Source organism: Narcine bancroftii, chromosome 5 (genome assembly GCF_036971445.1).
Source record: "Narcine bancroftii isolate sNarBan1 chromosome 5, sNarBan1.hap1, whole genome shotgun sequence".
Taxonomy (NCBI): Eukaryota; Metazoa; Chordata; class Chondrichthyes; order Torpediniformes; family Narcinidae; genus Narcine; species Narcine bancroftii.
The window spans coordinates 81588858-81616334 of NC_091473.1; the positions used below are offsets into that span (position 1 = coordinate 81588858).

General features: G+C 40.8%; 1 protein-coding gene across 1 annotated transcript; it reads left to right on the forward strand.

Moving 5' to 3' along the window:
- Window positions 1-6082: 6082 nt before the first annotated feature.
- On the forward strand, window positions 6083-26836 carry cdcp2 (CUB domain containing protein 2). Its single transcript, XM_069942353.1, has 7 exons — window positions 6083-6200; window positions 6326-6607; window positions 8121-8468; window positions 9241-9582; window positions 16046-16399; window positions 17627-17805; window positions 26453-26836. Exons 1-7 carry the CDS (start codon window positions 6083-6085, stop codon window positions 26762-26764), a joined length of 1935 nt encoding a protein of 644 aa, XP_069798454.1. The 3' UTR covers window positions 26765-26836.
- The last annotated feature ends 641 nt before the right edge of the window (window positions 26837-27477 follow it).

Sequence of the window (27477 nt, forward strand, 5' to 3'; positions counted from 1 at the left end):
ATGTCGATGTCAAGTCTGAGGAGTTCATGTGCAATGAGGGCAGACCGACGTTCAGGTCGGTGGCTGTCAGCCTTGTCTAGCATGGTTCTGATGTTCCAGCATGCTAGCTTGAGTTTGTGAGCATCTTTTGAGGGGGAGGACGTGGAGGGGGAGGACGTGGAGGGGGAGGACGTGGAGGGGGAGGACGTGGACCTGTCCTCGGGCCTGCGCAAAGGAGCTGTATAACATCACTGTTATACCCTCAGTCAATAGCCTGGGGTTAGAACTGACCAGAAATTGAAGAGAGTAAGCATATACACCATGTGGCTACAAAAGGAGGTTGTAGCAAGTTACTCACCTCTTAACTCCCCAATATCTGCCACCACCTATAAGGCTCAAAGCAGGAGTGTTATGGAGTACTTTCTGCTTGGATAGTACACCTTCAACAATACACATACATCTCATCCACTGTCCACAACTATTCACTTCACCACTAACACACAATAGTAGTAATTTGCACCATCTACAGGATGCACTGCAGCAACTCATCAAGGCTCTTAAAACCACAACCACTATTCAATTACCACATTCTTTACCGGTCCACATGGCAACAGCAGCACCACCACCCATGGAAATTCCATCCAAGCTACACACCATCCTAACCTCGTATCCATTCCTTTTATCTGTTACTCCTTTCCGTCATATTTTCATCAGCTTTTTTTTATATATTGGCCCCTTGCCTGTTTTATGTTCATACCTTGAAGAAGAGCTCAGGTTCAAAATGTCTGTATCAAAATCTTTGCCTCCTATGGGCACTATGAGACCTGCTGAGTTTCTCCAGCATTTCTGTTTTTACTACAATCACATCATTTGCAGACCTTTGTGTTTCAGGCCATCACTGTTCCTTCAGTGTCACTGGGTCAAAATCCTGGAACTCACTCCTCGACAGCATTGTGGTGAACTCACACTCCAAGGACTGCAGCAGTTCAAGAAGGCAGTTTATTACCAATTTCTCAAAGGCAATTAGCAATAGGAAATTAAATGCTGGCACAACCTGCAGAGCCCATGTCCCTTTGGATACAAACATGAATGAATGAATGAATAAATAAATAGATTGATAAACTGGTATTAGTTCCCAATTGTGCAATTGCCATTGAGCAGTTCACACATAGTTCCATGGGCACTGCATATCAATTATACCCTTGTCATCTAGATGGTGTCTAATCATTGTTAGATAACTCTGAGGATTAGGCAATATCCCAGCAGCTAACAGTTTCTTCCTTCTGTGGTTACTTTCTTCCATTTAATGCAACAGATTGCACCAATACTTAGCTGCTGACATGATGGCACAGATCATTGGTATGTTGAAGCAATACTTACGGTATCTGCATCACTATGGATGGGCCAAGCAGTACTCAACAAGTCAGGTGTTGAGTGGTACAATGTATGAAAGTGCTGGAGAAAGTCAGCAGATCATACAACATTTATAGGAAGTAAAAGGTAACCAATGTTTTGAGCATGAGCCTTTCATCAAGGTATGGGAAAAAGTAAGGAAAAGTGGAAGAGCAAAAGCATTGTGGGAGGGGGTAGCTCTCTGATGGAGAGGGAAGAAAAGGAGGTGGAGGAAAGGAAACTGAGGGATGGGGATGTGGTAGTACAGATTCTATCACCAATGTGTATATGTACAGATGGTAGTGTAGGATGACTGTGATTGGCTGAGAGTGTAGCCACACCTACTGGCAGGTCTTAAAGGATTGCTCCTAGCCAGACCAGGTCATTCTGGACTGGTCGACCTACTTGTGATATGCTCCAGTCATTTAGTTAATAAAAGCCTTGGTTTGGATCAACAAGTCTTTGGTTCTTACGACGCGCATTACAGGGGAGAAGAAAGACAATTGGGTTGGGGGAGGGTAACAGAAACTGGAGAAATTGATGTTAATGCCTTCTGGTTGGAGAGTGCCTGGACAGAATATGAGGTGTTTTTTTTCTCCAACTTGCAGGTAGCCTCTGTTTGGCAGTATATAAAGCTATGGATAAATATGTTGGTGTGTTCAATTAAAATAGTTGGTCACTGGGTGATCCCAGTGTTGTTGTAGTGGACAGAGCAAAGGTGCTCAGCAAAATAATTTCCCAGTCTATGTCCAGTCTCTCCAATGTAGAGGAGCCCACAACAGGAGCACTGGATGCAGAAGATGACCCCTGCCGATTCACAAGTGAAGTCTTGCTTCACTTGGAAGGAGTGTTTGGGGCCTGCGATTGGTGGTGGGGGAGGGAGAAGCATATGTAGCATTCCTTGCAGTCATGGGGAGGTACTGAGGGGAGGTGGGGGGGGGGATTTGTGGGAAGGGATAAAAGCAAGAGAGAGTACCAAAGGAAGTTGTCTCTGCAGAAAGTTGAGAGGGGAAGATACCCCTGTATGTCTGGTAGTGGCAGAAATTGTGGATGATATGTTGGATGTGGAGGCTGATGGGGTGGTAGGTAAGGACAAGGGAATTCCTGACCTTATTGTGCCTCAGGGCAGGGGTTCCAGGGAAGATGTGCAGGAAATGTTCAGTGTTGAATGGTTGTTTCTTCATTGCTAAATTATGTCATCACTTTGGGCAATTATTAAGAGGGAAGCTGCATTTTGGAAATGAATAGGTAAACATAATGGAGCAAAATCAATATTCCACAAGAGGGGAATAGAAAATATAGAGTGATTAACATCAAAGTATTATTAACAGTGTTCAAAAATAACATTTTGGAGCAAGAGGAATGTGATGTGTGGGGTCCACATGGCTAATTGATGTGGATTTGTGTCATGAGAAGTGGATAAAATATCTTTTTGAGGAAAGAGGACAATTGAACTAGTTGGACTCCATCTAATAATCATTAAATTACACAACATGGATTGAGTATGTCAGCCACAGCTAAAAGCTAAATAATTAAAGTGAGATTAGTTACACATGGACATGTTATTGTATTTCATCTTGAAATGAAGATATTGTGCTCCAATGTTCGGAGTGATTTTAATGGAGATTGGTAAATTCTACATTTAAATATACTTTTGTGCAGTGTTGAAATATCTTCTGCCAGGATTATAGAGACATAATATGCTGCCAACTATTCCATGAATATAAATCTCACACATCTTAATGATGAATAATGGGACCCGTTTAATCTAATTTGATTTGAAATGTATTACCATAAAAATTGTTAAAGGATCTAAATTGCTACACTCTTTATGATGTGCTGATATATTTCACTATTTTTGCCTTGATTGCAGCATAGAACATTGCAGCACAGTACAGGCCCTTCAGCCTACAATGTTGTGCTGACCTACAAATACCTACCCAAAAAATCTAAACTCTCCCTACCACATAATCTTTTATTTTTCTTTCATCCATGTTCCTGTTTAAAAGTCTCTTAAATGCCCCTATTTTTCTTGCCTTCACCACCATCCCTGGCAATGGACACCAGGCACCCACAACTCTGTGTATTTAGAAAAAAAGCAACAAAAAAAAACTTACCCCTGCTGTCTCCCCTAAACTTTCATCCCTTTATTTTGTACAGATGCCCTCTGGTGTTTGCTACTTCTTCCCTGGAAAGAATGTGCTGGCTGCCTACCTTATCTATACCTCCCATAATCTTGTAGTCTTCTATTAAGTCATCTTCATCCTTCTTCACTCCAAAGAAAAAAGCGTTCCCTCCTAAGACTCATTTTCCAATCCTGGCAACTTCCTGCTAAATCTCCTCTGCAGCCTCTCCATAGTTTCCACATCCTTCCTGCAAGGAAGTGACCAGGACTGAACACAATATTTTATATGTGCTCTCACCAGAGATTTATATATCTGCAACATTACCTCATGACTTCTGAACTCAATCCCCCAACTAATAAAGCCCAGCATCCCACAGGCCTTCAAAACCATCTTATCAACCTGTGTGGCAACCTTGAAAGATCTATGGATTTGAACCCCAAGGTCACTCTGTTCTTCCACACTATTCAGTGCCATCGATAATGCTTGGGACAAAGACACTTTTTTTCCTTTGCTCCAGTTTTACATTTGTAATCAAACAATTCACATGTAATTAAAGTAATAAAATATGGAATGCGCACTTTAATTACATGCAAATTGTTTGATTACAAATGTAAAACTGGAGCACTGGGGCAAATAAAGGAAAAAAAGTGTCTTTGTCCCAAACATTATAAATATAAAGCACTGTAAGTATCCTACCATTAACTATGTACTCTTCCTTCAAGTTTGACGTTCCATAATGTATCACCTCACACCTATCCAGATTGAACTCCATCTGCCTCTTTTCCACCCAACTCTGCATCCTGTCTATATCTTGTTGTATCCTACAACAACCTTCAACACTGTCCACAACACCTCTAACCTTTGTATCATCTGAAAATTTACTCACCTATCTCTGCTTCTTCCAGGTCATTAATAAAAATCATAAAGAGTAGGGGTTTCCAGAACAGATCCCTGCAGAACTCCACTAGTTACTGACCTCCAGGCAGAATACTTCCAAGCCACTACTACTCTCTGGTTTGTACCAACAAGCCAATTCTGAATCCACACAGCCAAGGTTCCATGGATACCATGCCTCATAACTTTCTGAACAAATCTACCATGGGGGACCTTGTCAAATGCCTTACTAAAATCCAGATACACCATATCTACTGGCTTAGCTTCATCAATTTATTGTTACTTCCTAAAAAAACCTCAATTAGGCTTGTGAGGCACAACCTTCCCATCAGGAAGCCATGTTGACTATCCCTGAGAAGACTGAACTTCTCTAACTGTTCATAAATCCTGTCTTTAAGTATTCTCTCCAATAGTTTACCCTACACTGATGTAAGACTCACTGGTGTATAATTCCCAGGGCTCTCCCTATTACCTTTTTCAAACAAGGGGACCACATTTGCCATTCTCCAATCCTCTAACACCTCTCTTGTGGCCCACAAAGATACAAAGATCACTGCCAATGCCCCAGAAATCTCTTCCCTCTCTTCTTGGGGTATATCTTGTCTGGTCCTGGGGTTTTATCAATCCTAATGTTTTTAAAAAGATCTAGCACTTCCTCTTTCATAATCTCAACATGGTCCAGCACACAAGCTTATTCTATTCTGACCTCACCTTGACCAAGGACCATTTTTCTGATGAATACTGAGAAAATGTATTCATTTAGCACTTCCACAACCTCCTTTGCCTCCAGGCACATGTTGCTTCTTTTGTCCTTGTAATAATATGGTTGTATATACTAGGGGCACAGGCTGGCCCGCCTTCCTGATGACATCCTCTCCTAGACTCCTCCCTGGACTCCTCCCCTGTGACCCGGGCCATAAAGGTCAAGTCTCCTCTCCTTCCCTTCACTTCCCTAGCTTGGACCCAGGCCAGCAGTCTTGTGTTTAATAAAGCCTATCGTTCCCCTTGGTCTTTGTCTCTGTGATTATTGGGGCAACTGGTAGCATCCAACAATTTATTACACAGGATTTTTGAAGGTCTCCAGTAATGGAGAAGTTGCTGTGCCCCGATTGGCTAGAGGTAGATCCCCAAGTCCCGGGTGCATCAGAACTCTTTGAACAGTGGGTGAACTGTTTCAATAACTTCCTCGAGGCTGCCGCTGAGGTAGTTGATTCAGACGAGAAGAGGCCAAAGATCCTACAGGCACGAATTGGCCAGAGGGCTTTCCAGGCCATCTGAAGCAGTGCAACTTACACTGAGGCGATGACTGAACTATGGGTGCTATACAAGCCAAAGGTTATCTGCTTGCATCCAGAAAACAACAGCCTGGTGAATCAGCTGAAGAGTTCATTCGATCTTTGGTCACACTGGGAAAAGACTGTTTGGGATCCCCACGGCCACGATATCTTTGAACCAGTGCATGGAAGATCTGATCCGAGATGCCTGTGTGTCGGTATTGAGGTCGGATTATATCCAACAACGTCTCCTCGAGGAGGATCAACTCCCAATAAAAAGAGCGATCCGACTGATCAGAACGTTAGATTTGGCCCAGCACCATGCGAAGTCGATTGTGGGCAGAAGCGAGCCTACCATGAGGGCTGCCATCCTGGAACTCAGCGTCGGGGATTAATGACCCAACCGCAGCAGCGGTGATGTCGGCATCGTCGAGATGCAACTTCTGCGGGCAGGCTAGGCACTCGAGACGCCTCGGCCCCACAAAAGGAGCCACATGCTCGGGCTGCGGGAAGAAGGGCCTTTATCAGAAGGTCTGTAGGTCCAGAACCCTGTCCAGGAGCAGCACGGCATGTGTGCCCGAGGAACTTCCGGTAGCGACCGCGTGCGTGGTAAGGGGGGCGCCATCTTACCCACTACCGCTCCCATCCTCTATGCCGCAGCCTACCACTTTGATGATGACAGTTCCGCCTGCTACGACACTACTTCTGCCTTCTTCCCCGACGAGGGCAGCATGGTCAATATGGAGGATGCTATCTTGGCATCAAGTCTCCCCACCGACGACGATGAGGAGATGCCTGTCGTAGCGTTGATCATCCTGAACCAAGCCAGTCCTCACCCGATCACAAATTCCATGATGCAGATCGAGATGAATGTATGCTTCCTTCTTCCCCTTAACTATCTACCTCAACTGTTTTGTCAACCGCGGCTTCCTTTTCCTCTCAGTGGGACAAAACTATCCAAAACCCACACAAATGGTCCCTAAATATCCTCCGCATTACTTCTGTACTTCCTCCCAAAAATATCCATTCCCAATTTACTTTTCATAGTTCCTGGCTCATGCCATCATAATTAGCCTTTCCCCCTTTAGTCACTTTACCATTTTCTCTGCTTTTGTCCTTGTCCTTCACTGTCCTAAAGCTCAAGGAGTTGTGGTCACTATTACAATATTCCCCTACTGAGAGGTCTGTCATGTGTTCCATGATTGCTAACTGTCTAAACAAACTAGCCCAAATAGAATTCAAGTGCCAGTAGGCTTCTCAAACATAAATATCCTCATACCAAAACTCAGAACTAAAAAAAAGGTGATTACAAAATTCAATTCCATTTCTCTTCTTAAAACAAATATTTTAAATTTTCAATAAAAATAACATAAAGCAGCTAAAAGGGGAAATACAAATGTTGAGGGTTGGTGAACAAAGAAAACACTGAGCTTCCAGTTACAATCTTTAAAGCTTGTAGCCTTGGGTTTCCATTTGGGTTCTTTTGTACTCACTGGTTTGTCTCTAGCTCACCAGCTGTTCAATGGATATATTTTTAATTTGTATAGATTTCCATAAAATAATAATGAATATGGAACCATTCCTAAATTCATGAAAGAATATGTATGACTTTATCAAATTAAATATTTAGATCATTGTTCCTAAGAATGTATAACAAGTTGTATAATGCATTGTGGAGAATGAAGACACTGGATCCAGCTTATTAATATTTACTGAAAGGAACCAGATATGGATCAAGTTACTAATTCAGGCTCCTGGTGAATTATTAATGCCGCTATTAATTCTACAACCACTCTGTGTTACTTCTTGTGTAGCTGTAAAGGATGATATAATTTTGCCTTCTTGTCTAGATTTCTAGTTTTCTGAGGCACTCAGCAATGCAAAATAGTGTAGGGCAGGTTGCTGTGGTAGTGTTGTTAATATGGATAGGCTGCAGAGTCACAGCCAGACCAGGTAAAGCTTTGATCTCTGTGCTTTAAACTAATATAAATATATTGCATGGATTGCATCTCTCTCTCTCTCTCTCTCTCTCTCCTCTCTCTCTCCTCTCTCTCTCTCTTCTTTTTCTGAATTTTTTTTGCTTATAAGAGGTTTATGTGAACATTAATAAGTAAACTTCTGTTTAACTCAAAGCCAATAAAAACTAAAGTAGAAATTTAGAGAATATTAACTGCACTGGGCATGATATCAACTTGTGACAAGTAATACATTCTGATCATGAAAGATGCTTTATAAATGGAAGTTCTTGCTTTTGTTTGATTGTAAAAAGACCAATGCCTGTTATTTACAGTAAACCAACTTATCACAAATGAACTAATCAAACTTTCAATCTTCCAAAGTAGTTCTATTGCAATATGATCTTTTGAATTTAGTTAAAATGATTAATATACTTTGTTAGCATTGAAGCAAATCTTGTGCAGAATTATAATTTATGCTTTTGTTTTAATCCTACTAGGAGTTAAATGTGGTGGAATCCTGTCTGCAACAAACGGGAATTTCTCCAGCCCTAATTTCCCAGGATATTATCCATTTGAGACCGAGTGTACGTGGCTGATTGTTGTCACAGAAGGTTCCTCCATCCTGCTTACCTTCCAGCATTTTGACCTTGAATTTCACACTCACTGTGAATATGATTACCTCAAAATCTATAATGGAGTATCTGAGGATGAAGGAAATCTCTTGGGCAAATTTTGTGGAACAGCTTTTCCTCCTCATTTTTCCTCTTCCTGGCATGTGATGTCAATCATTTTTCGATCAGATAAGCATGTGGCCAGCCATGGATTCTCTGCTTCATACAGCAAAGGTTGGATCAATTTGTAACCTTTTAGTGAAGTTCACCTTTTAGATTTAAATAAACATTTTAAATAGCGAGTATTTTAAAAATTGATCTTGTTTGTCAATTTGAATTCAGACTTTGCTTGGTACTGAGATAATGGATATTAGACCAGTAATGGCCCAGAATTTATTAAATGATTACAGTCTTCACCACCAATTTGTTGAAAGGGGGGATATACCCCTTGAACATCTAATTAGCATATTAGAACAGAATGAATTACTCTGCCATTCGCTTTGTAAATTTTGCTGTTGAGCTAATGAAGTTCTTGGATTTGCACACTAATTGCCACTTGATGGTAAATCTAGGAATTAATAACCTAAGTACACTTTCAGCAATCTGTTTGTTGATGATTTGAATTCAGGCTCAAATTTGTTGACTCTCATTTCATCAATGGTCCATTTTCTTTCAGGATTTTTTAAGAAGTCAATCTTACATTTACTTGTATTTTATAATTGATTTCAATCAAAGTCAATTGGTTTTCTTACTATCAGTTTTGTCCCTTCTCTATTTTTCTTTACATATCTGATTTTTGTTGTAATTCCATTTACCTTTCATCTTAATTTTGTTTAACAGTCAATAAACTTAATTGATTACTCATCAAAGTTTCCTGTCCCCTGATATGCTTCTAACTTTACAGATAAAATATATTTTGATATGAAATGTGCAGAAATTAATAAATTGTGAATGAATTTTTAAAGTCTTCAGATTCACATTGATGTTTCAATTGTGTTACTTACAGATGTATGTGGAGGAGTGTTAACAGGCTTGTCTGGAGTGCTGACTAGCCCGGAGTATCCAGAAAATTACCCCAATAATGCTGAATGTCGCTGGTTTATTCGTGTCTCTAATCAATCAGTGATCAATCTGATCTTCTATGACTTTCATCTGGAAAGTAATGAGGATTGCAGCTTTGACTATGTGGCAATGTTTGATGGGTCCAGCATGAATGCCAGACACTGGGGTCATTATTGCAGTGGGGCAAAGCCTCCAGATATTGTCTCCAGCACCAATGAGCTACTTGTTATTTTTAAATCAGACTTTAACATTGGCGCAAGGGGCTTCAAAGCATTTTATTTTTCAGGTAAGGTATATTAAATGATGGGAGGGTATTTAAGAAAGTTTTCTAGTTTTCCTGAACATTATGAAGCCTAATTAAGTTATAGAGAGTTATCTACTGAAGCTCTGTGAGTCATTATTATCTTTCTGTTTAACTCTCTTTCACTATCTCTCCTTAATTTCCATTGATGTTAACTGTACTCTGGAATTTCAACATAATAACCAGTTTTAATGTGTGATCTAGACAAGAATCACAACAATCTGGCTTTATATATGAAACATCTCTCAATATTTAAGCGACACAGTTAACATAGTGGTTAGTGCCACGCTGTTGCAGCATCAGCGATTGGACCGAGATTAGAATCCTGCACTGTCTGCCAGGAGTTTGTGTGTTCTCCCTGCATTTGCATGAGTTTCCTCCGGGAGGGCTCCAGATTCCTCCCACCATTCGAAATGTATCGGAGGTTGTAGGTTGGTGTAATTGGGTGGCACAGACTCGTGGGCCAAAATGGCCTGTTATCATGCTGTATGTCTAAATTAAAACAAAAAACATTTTTAATTTTAAAATTATTTATTAACTGATACATGCAACAGAGTAATATAACCATCCGAATCTATGTATAGTAAGGAAAACACAAATGTGGAGAAAATTTTCTAGATTAGTTTATTGAAGAACCAATAAAAAGGCTACTTCAGTTCTGGTATTGTGCTGTGTTAGGGTTAGATAACAAATTTTAAATTGCAATTGATTAACTTCTATCCAAAATCACAGTCCTAATTCTAAACAGACCAAATAATGAAGGTATTATGAATGATTTGGCTGTTGTTGATTGTTGTTCAGTGCTATTTTAAGGATATAACAATAGGCAAGCTTAAGTTAACATTTAAAGATGTAATTGGTTGTTTACAGAAAATGCAAATATATCCCTTTAAAACAGAGATCCCCAAGAGAAAGAGTGGTTGATCTATGATTAGCAAGAGTGTTTAACACAGTATTAGATCCAAGGATTAAAATACAAAAGACTGGAGACTCCATGAATGAAGTAAAAGCACAAAGTCAGCAGGCCAAACAGTGGAAAAAGGTTATAATGTCGCAAAAGCCTGAGGATTAGGAAAATTTCAAAATTCAGCATTAAACCAAGACATTTTTAAGGAAAGGAAAAGTAGAATATGAGAGTAATCTAGTAAGAAACAGACCATGAAAATTTCATAAATGTGTTAAAAGGGAAAGATTAGCAAAAATTAATATGGTGCCCTTTCAGATTGAGGCAGGAGAACAGATTTCAGAGCAAGAAATTGGCAGAGGAATTTTGCATTTGGTTTTACAGACCTCAAAAGCCTCCTGGAAATAATGGAAAACAAGTAAATAGAGAATAAGCGACAAGAGGAAATGAGCAATATCGGGGGGAAAAGTATAGGAGAAATTAATGGGGACAAAAGAAATCTATCATCAGAATCTCTGGACACACATCCCAAAATTCTAAAAGAAGTAGCCAAGGAAATGATGTATTGGATCTCATTTTCCAAAATTCCATAGTCTCTTGAATGTTTTTCACAGGTTGGAAAATAACTTCACCAGTAAGAAAGGAAGGAGAGAGACAATGGGAAACTGCAGGCTATTTAGCTGATATTTGGCTGACATGCCAGAATCCTGGAAATTATGACATTGACCAGAATCAACATAGATATGTGAAAGGGCAACCATATGTGATAAATCTGTAAATGTTTTTCAGGTTTTGAGAAACAATATACTGTATAGGTAAGGGTGAATGTACTGATAGAGTGTGAGTGCTAGTGCTAATCCTGACCACTATGGGGAGTCAGGAGACAAGCTGTTGCATCTTAGGTAGATTCAAAATGGATGCCTCCATGACGTCTTGTCTGTGTGCGTTCTAGTTAATAAATATAGTTGTTTTAAACAAACCCAAGTTTCTTTATTACAATAAAAGAAACATCACATGGTACCAGGAGTGTGTATCAGTCATTTGCACCAGAAAACATGGGGAGTGTAAAGGTTCCTCAAACTGTAAATTGGACTGGAAATGTGGAGGTTGTTTAAACAAAGAATAATGTTGTACCTACAAATAATTGGACTCGATAGCAAACGATGCATGGATGATTGCACTGCTACTTAGGGTTGGTGCCAGAACAAGTGTTAGAGGGGGGCATTATGGTAACTGGGAGGGGCGGGGGAACAGTCCAACAGTCATAAATTTGCTCAGCAGGGAGAGGGGGTAGAGTGCTGGTGGCCTACCTGCTGAACAAATGTAAACCTCCTCTGTCCCTCTGTAGCAGTCGAAATCACTGCTTTATTGCTTGGAGAGTCTCTAGCATGCACTTGTGATGCTTGATGTGGGAGGGGATGGGTGGAAAGTCACTAGGATGCATCAAGCTAGACACTAATGATGCTTGATGTATGCTAGTGACGCGGGCGGGGGTGGGTCTGATGGCGAGCGATGGTCACAATCGTATGGGGGCACAGCACCTCACTTGGGGGGGGGAATGCCTGCAAATACAACCCCTCCATTACACTGACCCTGCTGCTACTTACAATGGCAAGACCTCAAGCACTAGAGGTTTTCAATACATTTGTTTTTGCCGAGGTTAGGGTTAGGGTTAGACCAGGGCAAATTCAACAAGGTTATCAAGATGTTTGATGAACACTGTTCACCAAAGAAAAATGAAAAATTCGAGAGGTACTTGTTTCACTCACGCAGGCAGCTGCAGGGAGAGAGCTATGATACTTTTTTAATGGACTTAAAATTAAAAGCAAGAACATGCAATTTTGGATTGCTGCAAGATTCAATGATCTGTGATCAAATTGTATTCAGGATTATTGACAAGAAAGTGAAAGAGGTTGCTGCGAGAAACAGCTTACCTTACTTAGCTAGAGCTGTGAAGATATGCCACAGCAGTGAATTAGCTCTGCAGCACACGAAAAAGTTTGGTGAGAGTGCAAAAGCTAGTAAAAATGAAGGCATAGCTGGAGCCACAGGGTGTATCCACACATATAAACAAAAGGTAACAGCAAAAGAGACAAAGGTAACAGCACAAAGAAGAGACATTTAATTGCAAATAATGTGGCATTTAAGATGCACTGAAAAGATGCTCAACTTATGGAAAAGTCTGTAATAAGTGCAAAGAATCATTATGCAAAGCAATCTTTTTACAGAGGGAAACAAAACAGAAGTGAAAATGTGCACACTATACACACTATAGAAGAAACTGCCTCAGTGGTACACTCGTCGTTGACATGGTGGTGTAGCAAGATTATAAACCAACACAATGAAGAGCAAAGTGCGAACAGAGTTGAGCAGGACAAATGGACTGTGTCATTACATAAAATGGAACAAATATTCCTTTCAATTTGGACACAGGAAAAAGTCAGTTTGATCTGTAAGCACAACTTCAGGGCAATGAAGATAAAGCCATACGTTCATGTTAATCCTGTACAGCTCAAAGCTTAAAATGGACAGAGCATTGAACCAAAAGGTACATGTAAATTCAAGGTGAAAGTTAAAGAGTACCACCTCAGGTTCGCAGTAGGCCCAGATGGACATGAATCACGGTTTGATGACAAAGCAAGTGAACATTTAAGCCACTAGGAAAACTTATTGTGTTAGCTGATGCATTATCGAGCAAAATGATGCAGAGTGAACAAATGCTGAAAAGGATGCTTGAAGGGCACCTGGGAATAGAAAAATGCAAGAGGAGGGGCAGAACTGCTGTTTGTTGGCCAGGGAATAAATGCTGACATTGACAGGATGGTTTCCAGCTGTGAGACCTGTTTGAAACATCACACAAAGCAACCAAAGGAATACATGATAATAACTGATGTACCAGCAAGCCATTGCAAAAGGAGGGACTGATCTGTTCCACGTAGATAGAAATAATTGCTTCCTGGTTATTGACTATCTATCGAACTATCCAGAGATTGCGCATCTTCCTAATATGTCTGCTGCCTGTGTGATCAAATAAATGAAATCAATCTTTGCAAGACATGGAATTCCTAAAATTGTCTACAGTGACAATGGAGCATACTACAGTTGTAGAGAATTCTAGAACTTTGAAGAAAAGTATGATTTTCGACCAAGTCCTCTGCATCCACAGTCAAACAGTAAAGCAGAGAACGGAGTTCACATAGTTAAACAGTTGCTCAAGAAAGCACAAGACAGTGGCTCAGATCCATATCTAGCTCTATTGAGTTACAGAGCTTCACCACTTGAACCTGTCACCCGTTAAGCTTCTGATGGAATTTAGACTACGTATCACACTTCCCTACTTTGCAGACCCAAAAAAGAACAGAGATGTCGAAGATGTCAAATAGAAACAAAAACATCTGCAATGGAGACAAAAAGCAAACTATGACAAGTCAACAAGAAGTGTAGGGCCACTGGCACAACATGACACAGTGAGACTCAGAGATTCCAAAACTTGTGCCAAAAAGGCTACTGTCCTGGAGGGAGTAAATCCAAGATCCTTCACTATCAGTAAAATACTGAGAAGGAATCAAAAGAGCCTGCTGAAAATGTAAGAGACACTTCAGAAATGGACAAATGCAGAAGATCCAGCCTGCACAGCCACAGAGGACACACCAGTGCTAAACAGTAGTGGACCAGCAGAGCCAACACAAACACCTGTGTTAAGAAGATCCACATGTGTTATCAAAGCATCTGACAGGCTGAATCTCTAAAAGAAAATGAACTGCACACTTCAAATGTTTGTGCTGCTGATGTTTGTGTTTATGTTTGTGTTGAATTTTAAATTGAAATGAATACTGTATTAGTGTGTCACGTTGTTAGATTAAACTTCTCAAGGAAAAGGGATGTACCGATAGAGTGCAAGTGCTAGTGCTAATCTTGACCACTTGGGGAGTCGGGAAATGAGCTGGATCTTAGGTAGATTCAAAATGGATACCTCCACGAAGTCTTATCTCTGTGTGTTCTTGCTAATAAATATAGTTATTTTAAACGAACCCAAGTTTCTTTATTACAATAAAAGAAACATCACACTGTGGATGTGGTTTAATTAGATTTTCAAAAGACTCTCATTTGAGTAAAATAGATTATTAAACAAGGATTTTTATAGATAAGCCATAACAAAAACTTCAGGGTTGCTCCCTTGTTCAGTTTGCTGAAGGGATCTTGGGCAGGGGCTAAGGAGAGTGAGATTTTGGAAAGTAATATAATAGTTAAAGGATATAAATTTGGCTTCACTTTTTTTTCCCCCAGTCACATTTGGCCACAACAGCCATGTGTAAAGTTGTGGTTTTGCCTGCTTGGATGTTTCTGTGCTGTAGTGTTCTATGGTTCCATAATTGCATGCTCCTGCTCCTCTCTTGGATCCTGGTGTTAGTGCAGGTGGTCTTCAGAGTGAAGGAGCAGAAATGAGACATTAGAAGTAACCAGTGGAATATGAGGAATTTGTGACAATTGTTTGGGCTGGGTACATGGTTTTTTACTATGGTATGCAAGTCATAGTATTGATTTCAATATTAACATTGGGAATTCAGATTGGGGACATCCCTTCACTTTGTACAGATGTCCTTTGGTGTTTGCTATTCCTGCCCTGAGAAAAAGGCACTAGGTGTCTACCTTATCTATGCCTCTCAGAAACTTGTAGACCTCTATTAAGTCACCTCTAATCCTTCTTGACTCCAGAGAGAAAAGTCCCAGCTCTGCTAATCTTGCTTCATAAGACTTACTTTCCAATCCAGGCAACATCCTGATAAATCTCCTCTGCATTCTCTCCACAGCTTCCACGTCCTTCCTGCAATGAGGTAACTAGAATCGAACACAATATTCCAAGTGTGGTCTCACCAAAGATTTGCAGAGTTGCAAAATGGCCTCTTCACTCCCAAACTCAATCCTCAAATTTTGAAGCCAAGCATGCCATAGATCTTCTTAACTACCCTATCAGACTGCACAGCAATCCCGAGAGAATACAATATGTATGAAAGCTGGGTCCCTCTATTCAGCCAAGTTATTAAGCATTGTACTCAGCCTTCAGGGGTTTGACTTTCCAAGATGCATCACCTCACACTTATCTGGATCAAACTCCATCTGCCACTTTTCCACTCAACTCTGAATTTTGTCTATATCCTTTTGTAAACCATGACAACCCGCAACACTATCCATAATTCCTCCAAATTTCATATCATCTGCAAACTTACTGACTCATCCTTCCACTTCTTCATCAAGTCATTTATCAAAATCACATAGAGCAGGGGTCCGCCAGAATAGATTCCTGCAGAACTCCACAAGTCCTTCCTTTCTTTCAAACACTCCTTGCTTTGATGATCACAAAATAATCACTAACTAATTGCCTGTTGCATAGCTAGTCCTTCTTGCTCCAAGGTACAAAAGAATTGTCAGTTCTAGCAGTAGCCACAACTTCATTTTATTTAATGATGTGCTATATAAAACAATTAATTATTTATTATTTATATTTTTTAGAGTTGACTTTTATATTTGCTTTGTATCCTCCAGGTGAGTGTCAACAAGTATTCACTGCCATTAAAGGGAATTTCTCCAGTCCTCGATATCCAAACATTTATCCTAATAATATCAATTGTCATTGGACAATCCAGCAACCTCTAAGTTACAGGATCAAAGTTCGCTTAATTGATTTTGAGCTGGAGGAGAGGGATAGCCTGAGTGATGCCTGTGATTATGACTTTCTGGCAATCTTTGATGGAGACAGAGAGACTGACACTTTGCTGGGGAAATGGTGTGGTCAGAATTCACCTCCTTCACTGTTGTCCAATGGGAACAGACTTCTGTTTGTGTTGTCAGCTGACAGGAACACAGCTTCTCGTGGCTTCCATGTTTCATATAGTGCGGGTAAGTCAAGAGGTCGTCAAGGCATGAAGTCATAAACTGCATGGTATCTGGTGAGTTTTGATTGAATGGTCTATAAGGTGTAGAAATGACCAATTCAAAAATAGCATTTTATATCTTTTGATGGTGTGATTCAGTTGGTATTTTTCCACCTCTCATTAAGAGACTAGTAGATTTACTTTCCACTCCAAAGTCAGGCATGAAAATCTCAGCTGATACCCCTGTGCACCTCTAAAGTGATGTGTGAAATTTCAGAATTTAATACAAAATACTGCAGATGCTGGAAATGTGAAGATAATATTTCTGGTTAGTGCTTCAGTCTAATTATCTTCAGTGCTACATGCCTCTGAATGCTCAAAATGTCCCAGATTTTATAATCAATAAAGCTGTAACAACAAAAGTGGATAGCCAGATGGAAAGGTGTCATGCAGTCTATGAGAACAAAACACAGAGGTTCAAATATTCTCATGTCTTTATCACTCCCTCTGTTGTCTACAGCTTTCATACATATTGTATTCTATCATAAGATTTTATAAGGCTAAAATTTTGTGAATTTTTAAAAAAAGAAAATCATTGCTTCAACTTTCCTTTGATTTTCTTCCTAATCATGCTGTGGTTGGCACCAGCACAGTCTATTGCCCCCAACTCCCGCCACCCCCACCATCCCCCCCCCCCCCCCCTCCAATACTAAGATAGTTGTTTTTCAGATGTACACTTGTGGAGGTGAATGGAAAAGTTTTCATCTGTGAGTGCATCATAGCATATCAAAACAAGTAACATAAAACAGAAATGTAATTTCATTGATCCTTTTGTTTTCATATAACCCAGCTGTGATAACAAGATATTGAGCATGAAAGGGAGAACTTGCTGCATATTCTACTCCCTCACTTGTGGTGTCAAGTACAATGTGGTTAATTGTAATGCTATTGCAGATTGCTGAACTAATGTCACAGATAAGGCTTGATCCAGAGACCACCTTGGTTTGTATAGCTCATTTGCAGGCAGAGTCAATTGCCCCAGTGGTACATAAAGCAGGATGTTCAACAACTGAACCACAAATCATTGAACAATTCATTTACCATAATCGAGCATAATTACACATGAGGCAGTGAATTTACCAACTGAGCTATCAGGTCCTTTAACCCTCAGCATTCTGAGGCATTCTTTGTGTAACAAATGCAACCTGCACTACTTAATATTAACTGGGTTTTTCTCTTCTATTTATTTTAGTTGTTCCCATGAATGTCACCTGCACTAGAACAGACTTCCAGATTCAGATTGCTGTGCAGGTTCTTCCTTCACTCAATCGTAACAGCATTTATCTTGGAAGACCTGGCTGTATGGCCCAGGTATTTGGCTCGACATTCAAGATAATTTCACGGTTTGATGCATGTGGAACAAAGACACAGGTAATAAACTGAGTCATTGAATCAAATAGAACGTTACATCATAGGAGACAATTCAGCTCATTGTTGTGCATGCCAATAAAAGAGGAGCTTTTATGGATTAATCTCACTTCCCAACTCTCAGTATTTGCCTTTCAGGTAAAGCTATTTACGTGCTCATCCAGATACCTTTTAAATGTGATGAGAGTTTCTGCCTTCGCCATCTCTTCAGGGAAGTGTTCAGTTTTTACTACTTCCCTGAACTCCTTTTACCAATACCTAGTTACTGAACACTTATCCAACATAGATTCTTTCTTTAGACTGCATCAACGTATCTCATAATTTTGTATGCTGCATCTTAATCTTCTTTCCATTACCTTTGTTTCAAAGAAAATAATCTCAACATGCGCAGTCTTTCCTTACATCTAGCCCTCGTAACATTCTTGTAGCTTTGTTCCATGTCAAGTATCAGCGTATCTTTCCTTTTGTGTGGCAACCAAAACTCCACATAGTATGTTAATTGTGGCCCTGTGGCAGCCCGCCACCGCGGAGAACAAGCCGGCACATCGGGCGATGCACGCAGTAGTAAACAGCAGCATAACACACTGTAACACGTCCCTTAACACAGCCAACCGGCGTGGTTGAGAGCTGGAGCAGCACAAGACCAGCAGCCCTAAAATGGTGCTGGCCAAGCTGCCCAGCTATCAGATCAATAACGGGCTGGGGAAGAAGGGTATTCACATGCAAAGATATTCCTGCCCGCTATTGTTATTCATGTAGCTGATGTCAGCAAATCAAACAAATGGCAGGAACTCCAACTGTATAAAAGGAGCCTTTCCAGCCTCAATAAAGCTCAGACCTTAACCCCCCGCACTGCGAGTATGTGTTTCTTTGTAGCAGTCGGCTACAATTGGTGACCCTGACAGTTTAGACAGCATCTAAACCCAGCAATGGATAGCGGAGCAGCGATCACCGCAGTTGGCCTCAAACTCCCAACCTTCTGGACAGTTCGACCCGTCGTGTGATTTGACCAGGATGAGGCTTAGTTCCAGATTCGGGGCATCACATCTGAGACCACACGGTACTACCTCATGGTCAATGCCCTGGATCCAGAGACTGCAGACAGAGTGGCCAACTTCACCCACAGGCCACCATCGGAAGTCACTTACACTGCCTTCAAGGAACTTTGGGCTCTCGTGACAAGAGAAAGGGTTACAGGCTGCTCCACCTGGATGGGCTAGGGGGCAGATCCCTGTCAGCACTCATGAACGAGATGGTGGCCCTCCTGGGAGAACATGAGCCCTGCATCGTGTTCGAACAGGTGTTCTTGGAGCAGCTGCCTGAGGACATCTAACTGCTCCTGGCTGACGCTGATTTCAGCAACCCCTCCCCACCCACCCCCCCACCCAGAAAGTCACAGCATGGACAGATATTCTGTGGAAGAAGAAACAGAAGTGCTTGGCTACCATGGGGCTCATCATGAAGAGGCAGGGATGAGTCTACCACCAAAGATGGGGCTCCGAGGCCCACCGATGCTGGTCGTCCTGTTAGTTCCAGGGAAATGACAAGGCCAGCCATCACTGATGGCCACGGCATCTGGCCATCGAGAGAGCCTCCTGTACATATGAGATCAGCTTTCCAGTAGACAATTCTTGGTGGATACAGGAGCGGAGGTCAGTGAAATGCCCCCACAGGTTTGGACACTAGATGCCAATAACAGCAGCATATGGACCGATGGCACGCATAGGACATGCAGTTTGGAGACAGTCACTTTTTAAATTTTTTAAAATTTTTCACACTATGAACCATATCAATCAAAATACATACAAACATTTCCCTCTTGAATATACAGAGTGGTATTTTCTCCCCTTTTTCCCCCCTACTTTCCCTCCCTCCTTCCCACCCCCCTCCAAACCCATTAAACGTTCAACATATACAACACAATAAAACCATTAAACAATGTCATCACACAATGAAAATAAACAATAAAATTGTGTCATCTACTTTTACACACTGGATCAAGTCATTTTGTCTTCTCATTTTATCATTTTAGGGGATGGAGGTCCGCGGTAGGCCCTCTCTGTTGTGTTCCATGTACGGTTCCCAAATTTGTTCAAATAATGTGACTTTATTTTTTAAATTATGTTATTTTTTCCAATGGAATACATTTATTCATTTCCATGTACCATTGCTGTACTCTCAGGCTCTCTTCTGATTTTCAAGTTGACATTATACATTTTTTTTGCTACAGCTAAGGCTATCATAATAAATCTTTTTTGTGCTTCATCCAGTTTGAGGCCTAATTCTTTACTTCTTATATTATTTAGAAGAAAGATCTCTGGATTTTTTGGTATGTTGCTTTTAGTGATTTTATTTAATACCTGATTTAGATCTTCTCAAAACTTTTTCACTTTCTCACATGCCCAAATTGCATGTACTGTTGTTCCCATTTCCTTCTTACAGCGAAAACATCTATCTGATAATGTTGGATCCCATTTGTTTAACTTTTGGGGCCTGTGTAACCAATTATATTGTATTGTGTTTATTATATTTTTCACAGTTCCAGAGCATAACTTTTCCCATATTTCATTTTTTATCTTTATGTTTAAATCTTTTTCCCACTTTTGTTTAGGTTTATAGCTTATTTTATCATTTTCCTTCTCTTGCAGCTTGATGTACATGTTTGTTATAAATCTTTTTATTATCATTGTTTCTGTAATCACATATACAAAGCTGCTTTGTTCTGGTAATCTCAGTCTGCTTCCCAATTTGTCCTTTAAGTAGGTTTTCAGTTGGTGGTATGCAAACATTGTACCATGAGTTATTCCATATTTGTACTTCATTTGTTCAAATGATAATAAATAATTTCCCAAAAAACAAATTTCTATTCTTTTAATTCCTTTTCTCTCCCATTCTCTAAAGGAAAGGTTATCTATTGTGAAAGAGATTAGTTGATTTTGTGTCAATAATAATTTTGGTAGTTGGTAATTTGTTTTTTTCCTTTCTACATGAATCTTCTTCCATATGTTGAGTAAATGGTGCAGTACTGGTGAGCTATATTGCACCAGTTTTTCATCCCACTTATAAAGTACCTTCTCCCTTATTTTATCTAGCTCTATCTTGGTCCAATCTGGTTTTCCCCTTGTTTGATAAAAATCTGATAGATACCTTAATTGTGCTGCTCTATAATAATATTTGATAGCTGCAAACCACCTTGCTTGTACCATTCTGTTAATTTATCTAGTGCTATCCTCGGTTTCCCCCCTTTCCATAAGAATTTCCTTATTATTCTCTTTAGTTAATTAAAGAATTTCTCTGTTAAGGGAATTGGTAACGATTGAAATAAATATTGTATCCTTGGGAAGATATTCATTTTAATGCAATTTACCCTCCTTATCAATGTTAGTGGCAATTCTTTCCAATGTTCTAAGTCATTCTGTAATTTCTTCATTAATGGCTGATAATTTAATTTGTTTAGGTGGCCTAAATTATTATCTAATCTAATACCTAGGTAATGGGTTGCTTGTGTTTGCCATTTAAATGGTGATTGTTTTTTAAACTCTGTGTAATATGCATTATTCATTGGCATCGCTTCACTTTTATTTGCATTGATCTTGTACCCCAATATTTCTCCATATTCCTTCAATTTCTTATGTAGTTTTTTTATTGATATTTCTGGTTCTGTTAAGTATACTATGATGTCATCTGCAAATAAACTGATTTTATATTCCTTCTCCTTTATTTTTATCCCTTTTATTTTATTTTCTGTTCTTATTAGTTCTGCCAATGTTTCTATTGCTAAAGCGAACTATGAGGGAGATAGTGGACATCCCTGCCTAGTTGACCTACTTAATTTAAATTGGTTCGATACATATCCATTTACTGTCACCTTCGCCAATGGTCCCTTATATAATGCTTTAATCCAATTAATATATTTTTCTAGTAGGTTGAACCTCTATAATACTTTGAATAAATAATTCCATTCTACTCTGTCAAAGGCTTTTTCTGCGTCTAAAGCAACAGCCACTGTTGGTATCTTATTTCCTTGGAGGCAGTCACTTCTTGTGGGAGTTCACGCTGGCCGCAGTGGAACAGTTACTCCTCGGGCCCACAGCCTTCTAGGGCACTTGTGCACGTGGAGATGTTCCAAACTTTTGCACTGAGGGGCACTGGGCTCCTGGCACTGCACCTGGACTCTGTCCACAGCTCAGACGATTAGTTCTCCTAGGTGCTTGTTGAGTTCCCGGCAATCGTTTCCTCTCAGTTCATGATGGAGGTGCGCCAACATGGTGTCAGGCATCACACCATTACCAAGGGTCCACCTCTCAATGCAAGGGTGAGACAACATCCCCCGGAGAAGCTCCAACTGGCCAAGGAGGAGTTCTGCAAGTTTGAGGAGTTGAGCATTGTTCAGTGGTTGGACAGTCCATGGGTTTCTCCACTGCACATGGTGCCTAAAACATCTGGGGGCTGGAGACCATTTGGCAACTACTGTTGGCTTAACAAGATCACCACTCCAGATCATTACCCCGTGCTGCATATCCAGGACTTTGCAGCAAGCCTGCATGGAGTGATGACCTTCTTCAAAGTGGACTTGGTGCAAGGGTACCACTAAATCACCGTGCACCCTGTTGACATCCCCAAGACGGCCATCATCACTCCATTTGGGCTGTTTAAGTTCCTGAGGATGCCATTCGGGCTCAAGAACGCGGAATAGACCTTCCAGTGACTGATGGACGCGGTGGGCCAAGAACTGGGCGGCACCTTTGACTACTTAGACGATATCCTGGTGGCGAGCAGAACCCAACAGGAACATCCACAACACCTCCGAAGCCTCTACAGTCACCTACGTAAGTTCGGCCTTACTATCAATCTGGCTAAATCCCAGTTCAGGCTGAGCACGATTGACTTCCTGGACCACAGGATTACCAAATGCGGGGCCACACTACTACCCAGCAAGGTGGAGGCTATCCACAACTTCCCGAGGCCTAGTTCAACCAAAGGACTCCTGGAGTTCGTGGGGATGGTCAACTTTTAACGCAGATTCATCCCTGCAGTGGCTTGAACCATGCGCCCACTCTTCACCCTGATGACCGGCAAGGCGAAAGACTTGACCTGGGATGATGTCTCCGCACGAGCGTTCGTGAAAGTGAAGGAAGCCCTGGCTAATGCTGCATTCCTGACCAACCCCAGGTCAGACACACCCACAGCCCTCACACTCAAGGCCTCAGGAACGTTGATTGGTGGAGTTCTGGAGCAGGAGATAGAAGGAAGTTGGCACCCACTGGCTTTCTCCAGCAAATATCTGCGGCCGCCTGAGCTAAAGCACAGTGCTTTTGACAGAGGGCTACTGGTGCTGTACTTAGCCATATGCCACTCCTGGTACTTCCTAAAGGGAAGGGCTTTCACAGACCACAAGCCACTGATGTTCGCCCTGGCCAAGATCTCTGACCCCTGGTCAGCCTGCCAGCAGAGACACTTGTCTTATGTCTCAGAGTACACCACTGACGTAAGGCACATCTCGGGAAAAGACAACGTGGTCACGGATGCCTTGTCAAGACAGAGCATCCACTCTCTGGCTAACGGACTGGATTTCGTGGCACTGGCAGAGGCACAGCAGCAGGATGACAAGATACCTCAGTACAGGACCATCGTCACAGGGCTGCAGCTTCAGGACATCCCAGTCGGCACAGATAACACTACGCTCCCGTGTGACATGGCCACCGGGCAGGTTCGACCTATCGTCCCAACAGCATGGAGGCGACGAGTTTTTGACTTCATCCACAGGCTGGCACATTCATCAATCAGGACCATGGTCCAGATGATGGCCAGCAAGTTTGTGTGGTATGGATAGCGGAAACAAGTCAGCGGGTGGGCCAAGACGAACACATATTGCCAAACAACCAAGGTACAGCAGCACACTAAGGTCCCCCCACAGCCTTTCAAGCCACATTCACATGGACATAGTGGGTCCCTTACCGATCTCACAGGGTTTCCACTACCTGTTCACAGTGGTTGACTGTTTCACTCAGTGGCCAGAAGCAATTCCTCTGGCCGATACACCCACCAAGTCCTGCGCCAAGCCACTCATCTTTTTCTGGGTTGCAAGGTTCAGGCTACCATGTCACATAACCTCCAACAGGAGCGCACAATTTACCTCCAGCCTATGGACCAATGGTTGAGAGCTTCCACGGGTACCTCAAGGCCACCCTTATGACCAGACTCAAGGGCCCCAACTGGGTGACAAACTGCATGGGCACTGCTGGGATTCACACAGCCCCGAAGGAAAACCTCCTCACATCCTCTGCCAAGCTCGTCTATGGAACTCCACTCATGGTCCACAGGGATTTCGTACCACCAGCCAGAGGTCAACAGGAGGATACAACCACCTTCCCTGACAGGCTGTGGGAAAAGGTCAGTAATCTGGTTCCGATCCCACCCTCCAGACATGGGCAACCCAAGTTCAACATCCCTAAAGAACTCCAAGACTGTGAGTATGTGTTCGTGTGCAGGGGGCCACGCTGTCCCCCACTACAGAAGCCCTACAAAGGCCCCTTCCGAGTCATCCGGAACAACGGGGCTACCTTTGAACTGGACATCAGTGACAAACCAGAGGTCTTCACCACAGATTGGCTCAAGCTGGCACACACAGACCCGACACAACCTGTGGAGACACCAGCACCTTGACACAGAGGCAGACCACCAAAGATATTGGGGACTGCTTCCAACAACACTATGAACTGTAGCGCTGGTTCGGAGGAGGGGCATGTGGCGGCCCACCACTGCGGAGATCGAGCCGGCACATTGCATGGTGCGCGCGGTAGTAAACAGCAGCATAATACACTGTAACATATCCCTTAACAGAGTAAACCGGCGTGGTTGAAAGCTGGAGCAGTACAAGACCAGCAGCCCTAAAATGGCGCTGACCAAGCTATCTAGCTCTCAGATCAATAACAGGCTGGGGAAGAAGGGTATACACATGCAAGAATGTTCCCACCCGCTATTGTTATTCATGCAGCTGATGTCAGCCAATCAAACAAATGGCGGGAACTCCAACTGTATAAAAGGAGCCTTCCCAGTCTCAATAAAGCTCAGAGCTTAACCTCCCACACTGCCAGTGTGTGTTTCTTTGTAGCCCAACTCTTGTTCAATACAGTTATAGTAAGATGCTCTTACTCATGTACTCTTGCCTCAGCTGTAAATGTAATATCCTGTGATACATTTTTTTTTACTATATTTCATCCTGTCCTGCTGCCTCTAAGGATCTTTATTCCATTGCATTTAATGGTATTTTACAATGAATCAAGTATTTCCCTGCCTTGTTTGTTTACCCCAGCTGTATTCCCACACTTCTCAGGATTGAATACTATGTTATTTTCGTACATTCCCAACCTACCCTACATATCTTCCTGAAGCCAAAAACTTCCAGTCATCGTCACTTTCATCCCTTGTGTGATGCATTTTTATGTGACTCTTCAAGGTGAGAAAGTATTCCTGTGGTGCAATAATCTATCAAACTTTGACACTAGAAAGACCAGAAACATAATATATTATGAAGTAATAAATTAAAAGGGATGAAAACAGAAAATACTGGAAGTACTTGGTCAAGCAGCACTTTTGGTGAGAAAAGCAGAATGATAATTGCAAGATAATAACCTGTCATTGAAATTGAGAAAATCTAGCAGTATATTAAATTTTTTGATTTGTTCTGAGTGAAGGATCTTTGACCCAAAATAATGATTCAGTTTCTCTCCTTGCTGATGCTTCTTGGCCTGCCGTGCACATCCAGCATTTATTGTTTTTGTTTTGGACTTCCAAGACTTGTTTTTATTTTTGGCTACAGTAATTCCTCTGTATTTCAAAATTAATCAAGGGTTGAAGAGAAATTAAAGCAGGAAAGTGAGAAAAATTCTAAGTAATCAGGCAAAGTTAGTAGGCTTTTGTGAAAGAGAAATCATGTGTGATCAATTTATTGGAGTTCTTTCAAGAAGGTAGATATGTTGTGGATAATGGGGGAACCAATGAATTTTCTGCATCTAGATTTCGAGAGGGCATTTGATGAGGTGCTGTCTCAAGTTTATTGTGAGAAAAATAGCTCATGATGTAAAAGGCAGCAAGTTGACTGATGTTGATTGAAAGCACCAAAAATGCAATTGCTAAATTTTATGAAAGTAAAAATAACATAAAGAGGCTCAAAAATATAGATATGTTAAGTGACTAGGAAAGATCTGGTAAATTGAGTATAATATAGAAAATTTGAAATAGTCAATTCTGATATATTTTTTTAAAAAGCTTGAATTTTAAGTTGTGAGATATAACCGAGCTCATTCAAGGATGTTTTCTGGTGCATAATTTGCAAAAGGGCTTAGTATGAAAACAGTGCCAGTAATTAGGAAATGTAATAGTTTTGTTCATGGCTCAGGAAGAAAATTAATACAACATTGGGAAAGTGGTGTTTCAGTTATATAGAACAATTGATGAGACCTTATCAGGTGCATAATGTCCAGCAATGTAGAAATGGGGTACAGTTAGATCATCCATAACCTTATTACATGATAGAGAAGGCTTGAGTGGCTGATTCCTGCTCCAAATTCAAATGTTCATATCAATAACAATCTACATACAAAAAGCAGTTGAAAATGTGGTCATTATTTCAGTTTTCATTTTGCAGAAAATTAAGAACACCACCATTTTTGTGAACATTTTGTACTTGCACCTTTCTGATGGTGACACCCAGGAATATGAGGTGCAGTGCAATATTAAAACAAAAGCAGCTTCCTACAACATCATTACAGACGCAGAACTGTATCAACTCCAACAGCTGGCTGTGAGTCTGGAGGATTCCAATCTCGAGGAGTCAAAGGTGATTGATGGATCAGATATTTCAAGGATGCAAGATACCAGCGACATTGTCTTTATTGGTATTTGTGTTTTGGCTGGAGTTCTAATGTTGATTGCTATCATAGGACTGGTTCTGTTGTAGAGACATGATACAATGACAACTTCAAATTTGAAATAGGGTGTGCAAAAATCTCACCGGAATATTAAAAAAAAACCAAATTCTTTCTCTGTCAGAAGTGCAGAACATCAGTCATTTTCACTTTCCATGTTCTTCTCTGTTCTATATTTTCCTAATATTTTAACATAATTTATAAAACAGTGCATAAATGGTTAGCTGTTTTATAGAACATTCCAAATGTCTATCTTTTCTCTTTCCTCGTATTCCTACAACTTCTCCAATTACCTTTGGAAAAGTGCTTCGGATATTATGTTTCAAATCCTATCCACTCATTTTGGGAAAAAAAATAACAAAGTCACCCCATGTTCTTTTTAAAATATTTTTATTGAGTGTAACAAAAACCCTTAACACAAGGTATATTAATGATAACATTAAATCAAATCATATACATATCAATTGTAAATTAGAAGCAGAACCATAATTATTACATAACTTATTTCATTCAGGACATCAAATTCTATAATTATAATTAAACAATTAAATCATAACTTGTACTATGTACAAAAATATTGAAATAAAAAATTATACAAATAATACATGCAAAATTCCCTTGTTATATTTCTGTGATGTGATCATATTGTTCTGTCATATGATCTGTAATCTGTAGTTTAAACTCCTTCCTTTACTTGTTTGTTAATAATAAAAAGGAAACAAAAGGAAAAAAAAATTCTCCCTAC

Coding starts and splice junctions, on each gene's coding strand:
- cdcp2 (XM_069942353.1), top strand. CDS start 6,083: ATGTCGGCATCGTCGAGATGCAACTTCTGCGGGCAGGCTAGGCACTCG. Junction 6,201..6,325: donor GGGCCTTTATCAGAAGGTCT/GTAGGTCCAGAA, acceptor TCTATGCCGCAG/CCTACCACTTTGATGATGAC. Junction 9,583..16,045: donor CAAAGCATTTTATTTTTCAG/GTAAGGTATATT, acceptor TGTATCCTCCAG/GTGAGTGTCAACAAGTATTC.